General features: G+C 29.1%; 1 protein-coding gene across 2 annotated transcripts in view; it reads left to right on the plus strand.

Moving 5' to 3' along the window:
* The first annotated feature begins 3000 nt into the window (after nt 1-3000).
* LOC117175084 overlaps nt 3001-4805 on the plus strand; it is a 1999-nt gene continuing 194 nt past the window's right edge. Inside the window, exons 1-3 of one of the 2 annotated variants that reach the window (XM_033364629.1) lie at nt 3001-3076; nt 3377-3571; nt 3825-3901. In XM_033364629.1, coding sequence (XP_033220520.1) covers nt 3028-3076; nt 3377-3571; nt 3825-3901 — 321 coding nt within the window. In that variant the 5' untranslated portion in view covers nt 3001-3027. Of the gene's footprint in view, nt 3077-3376; nt 3572-3824; nt 4069-4805 lie in introns of those variants that run through there. The other variant, XM_033364628.1, reaches the window with a different exon arrangement.

The raw sequence follows: 4805 nt of genomic DNA on the forward strand, positions 1-4805 counted from the left end.
ACGTACTTTATTGTACTCTAATACATTTCCCAAAGTTTCAGCTCGATATTTTATTTACAAAAAAAGTTCTTAGGTTCAAAAAAACATTCAGTGAACTAAAAATCTGTGGTCGGTAATATAGGTATTTAGGTGTGTCACATGCCCTTAAGAGCATTTGATACTTAGAAAATTGTTGATTTTACCAGTTTTAGGTTCCCCCGGCTTTTTTTCTAGAATAATAAATATTTTGTCTTAAAAATTTGGGAAATGATAGTGAACATGCTACCGGACGCCCCCACACACTTTTTTGTAGGTTAATTCAAAAAAGTTTTAATTGAGCAAAATGTGATTAATTTGCATAGCGCTTAGGAAATAGTATCGATTTTTTCAGCGGTAGATTCCCCCGGCTTTTTCCTAGGATAAGAAATGTCTTGCCTTCAAAATGTGGTAAATGATAGCGAACATGTTAACGAACGTCCTCACACACTTTTTTGTGTTTTTTTATCAAAAAATTTTTGATATTGCTAACAACGTGCGTGTATATTTCGAGGTTATGTGTGTTACAATTCACCCGAGCGTTATTTTCAAACTACACAATATTTTTGGCCGAAAACTTAGGACTTACAAATAAACATAGTAACTAATCTCCCGGAACTAACCTTGTTTGCAGGCAGTCAAAAAAGTTTATTTCATAAATAATTTCCAGATTATCGAAAAGGCAGAGATGAAAAACGACGTAACATCAAAATAATGCATATGCATAAAATTTTTATTTAGCACAATATTTTTTTGTTATTATTTCTCAAAAAAGAGACGGGGGACATCCGTTATGATATTTTATAGCATCTCCGAATTCAGTTTTTAAAAATTTTCATTTTTGTAGAAATAAGCCGGGGAAACTGTAAGTATCACATGCCCTTAATAAAAGGATTTTTTCTAGTAGAAATATAAGAGTACTATATTCAATGTGACTGTTTACGTCTTCGAGATGCATGAATTAATATATTGACGATCTTTCGACGCCCATTCTTGATTGTTCAATAGCGACTTACACAATTTTAAAAAAGTTACATTGTACCTTTTGGAACAAAAATTTGTATTAATTCGGAATGTAGCACAACCGGAAAATAAAGATTTGTTCATTGTAACAGAACACATCGATTCATATTTTTATAGGTTATCTGATTTTCTGAAAGTAAGATTTTCGGTAAGATAGAAACATGAGCATGAAAAACGTTGAAAGCATCCATTTTTGTATTTTGTTAGAAAAAAAATCTTTCTCTATGAAGAAAAAAATTGATTTGATGCCTATAAGAAAGTGAAATGTTCATGAAATGAGCAGAAATAAATACACCTTTAATCAGTGCATCCAGAGCACTGCAGCGATATCTTAGGATTGTGCCTTATGCTTTTTAAAGTTCAACAATTTTAATGTAATTTGCAAAACTATGATTTGTTAATCAATGTGTGTCACCGGTCACTTCAAAATCCCATTTAATTAACATGGGGAAATTTTGAATTTTCGTAAAATTGACCTCATGTTCCAGGGTTTCATCGAAACGTGCCAAGTTTTTTTAGGGATTTAAGAGGAGTGTCTACGAAATAAAACTATACTAATAACTTTCATTTCTAACCCACCTTACCGTCTCTGCAGCGCCCCAAATAAGAGACAAAAATAGAAAAACTACGTTTTTACATATTATTGTTAATTTTTTAACAATTTCCGTCCTTTTTTAAAATGAATAATTACTAATAGAAAAATTGAATATCTACCATGATTATATTTATTTAAAAAATTGAAAAATGGTAAATGTATTCTCTCTATAAACTACACAGTCAGAAACATAATTGTATGTGTTCTATTTTATTTCATTTTTTTGGGTGTAAAAAAACTGCTTGAGCAAATAAAGATTGTTCAAACAAATAGAAATTTATGAATGATTAAAGAAATGTATCAAAATCATGTAATTATTCAACAAAACGTATCATAGGATACTAATTTAAAAATAAATTTGATATGTCTGGCTCAATTTTTATAAATTTAAAAAATGAACAATAATTAATTATTTAAATAATTACATGATGATTTCAGAAAAATTGAATTCTTCAAACAATCACAAATAATTACATTTCAATCAGAGAATACGATTATTTTTTACATTTTTGGGAATAAATAATTTTTTAAACAATTTACATTTGTTTGAACCATTAAAAATTGCTTAAAAAGTCATGGTAAATATTTGAATTGTCCATTAGTAATTATTTGTATGAAAAAGACGACGGAAATTGTTAAAAAGTAAAAGTAAGTTATAATGTAATTTGTATTTTAATCAGAGTTGGTAACGACCAATCACCAGAGGACAATTTTTACTATACAGTATACGCGTAACAGACCTGAACTCTATCGATCTGAGGTTGAACCCTCAAATTTAGACAGATACATCCTAACTTTAGACCAATTAATGTTTTTACTTCTTTTTTAAAATAATTATAATCTTCCTGCGAGAAAAGATCCTCTTTCGCTCCACGACAAATAATAAAATTTAAATTGCAACTGTTTGTTGTCGTCGCAAATATTTTGTTATTGTCTTTTTTTAGAATCCCAAAAAAAAAAAAAATTATCTAATTCTCAAAAGTATAGTCTGGCCAATATTTTTATATGTAAAAAGAAAAAAAATGTATGTTAACTCGGGAACAAAAAGTGAATGTTTATCCTTCGTAAATCTACCATAGCGTCTTTCATACTTTTGTTAAACAATATATAATCTAAAGGAAAGTACTTCTTAAATTATCAATTTTTCGATCGAGAAAAAATTGCCTATATTGCGTAAATTTCTTTTTGAAATTTTCTTATAGCCAACCACTCTATCGATTATCGTGGCCCGAAAAAATATTGATACGGTCTTGATGTGGAAACAGCCTGCGCCGAAAGGATCAGTTCAGAATCCTGCGGAATTTCTCTGAAACACTTCAGGGCATTCGCGAAATTTCAGTGACGCGATAGACCTCGTTTAAGAACACTAAATGTTAAATTGTTGAAACGTAAAGATGAAATTAATATTTTTTCTATCAATTGTTCCTACGATTTTCACGTTAGGTAAGTTCAATAACAATTTATTATCTTTCTCTACTTAATAATAATAATAATTAGGAGATAAGGATTCTCTTATTTTCATAAACAACCCTTCAAAAAAAATAATTTTTAATTTAAGAAATGTTTAAAGATTTTCTCAGAAATTGCAAAAGTGCATAATTATATTGACAATTATCAATATATGAAAGTGTTCAAGTAGTCATCCTTCAATTTTTTAAATATTATTTAGTTGTACACTACTATTTTTTGCTAGACACAAAATATAAGAAATTTAAAATAAAAATTATTATAAATTTTTGGCAGGTAAAACAAAAGATTGTTATAGTTGCATTGTTGACTCAGAAGATCACAACAAAACATCATTGAGTGACTCTGTAGCCTCGATAGCCTTAGTTGTGGGTGATACAATACCAACTGAATATTGTAACGTTTCTGAAGATTTAAGCAGCTATACAACATGCTCTACTTCACGTTTCTGTGTTAAAGGTGTTATTGAGAGTAAGTCATTCTGCAACAACAAAAAACTATTTCAAATACTTAAGTTGAACATTTATTCTCATTCGATTTAAAATTGTACACTAGGCAATATGTTTGATGATTAAAACAAAGTACATTTAGACAAATTTGTTTGTTTTCATCATTAAAACATTTTTCTTATTGTGATTACTTTTTTTATCGAAATAATTTCTCACGTTTTGCTATACTATATAAAAGTTATTATTTATCTTAACATTTTTTTTTTATTCCTCAGATTCGTATGGAGAAACGCTTTTACTTTTTTGTCAAGGAAAAGCCCAATTACCTTACCTAAAACTTGATAACCCAAAGGTGATAGTACACAGTCATTTTAAAATGACCTTATACTCATGCGATACAGATTTATGCAACAGCGTTTCTACAATTTTTCTACATCATGCAAAGACATATTACTTATTATTAATAACATTATTTTTTATACGACCATTTTGAAAGGACAGATTAAGCCAAGACGAGATAAATTCAAAAAATAGACGAGAAATTCTATAAAAATATTATGTATATATATATATATAGGAGAGTACTCGAATATGAGATATTCTCGTAATATGAGATAGCGGGGTATCAGCTAAACTAAGAGACCCACTCTGTTGGTTCTATCACTAACTTGTAGCCCTTGAAAAAAGAGTAATTTCGTGGTATAGTCCATTTTTTATTGGGCTTCTAAAGATTATAGGCGAACTTTTTGTGAAATCGATGGTGGTCGAGTTCTTAGAAGGGAATTCTTTAAACCCTATTTATTATTCATTAAATATATATTTTTAGCAGTAAAGTTTGCCTGGAGTGATGGGGATTGAATAACTAAGTAGGAAAATATCGATAGTGTTGAAGTTTTTCATTATACAGGTCAGGCATAGTAAGTGCGCAGTTGCACGTGTAGTTCTCACAATATGAGATACCCGTGGTTTTTATAACACTGTGGATGCACGGGGGAACTGGTTACGAAAGTGTTTGTGACTACTGAAAAAACTAAATATATCTAAATAGCAGTATATTTATACTTCGAAAACATAGAATAAAGTTTTTCAGTAAGAATAATACTTTATTTTGCATTTTATTAGCTATTTCCTGGTGTATCTCATATTATGAGAATGGTTTGACGAGTTTGGAAAAAGCACTTTTTTACATTTTTTGTATTTTCAGCATAAAAAAAAAATGTTAATAAAATTTTTCATTTAAGCTCCTTATAGAAAAC

Source organism: Belonocnema kinseyi, chromosome 6 (genome assembly GCF_010883055.1).
Source record: "Belonocnema kinseyi isolate 2016_QV_RU_SX_M_011 chromosome 6, B_treatae_v1, whole genome shotgun sequence".
In the NCBI taxonomy this organism is placed as follows: domain Eukaryota; kingdom Metazoa; phylum Arthropoda; class Insecta; order Hymenoptera; family Cynipidae; genus Belonocnema; species Belonocnema kinseyi.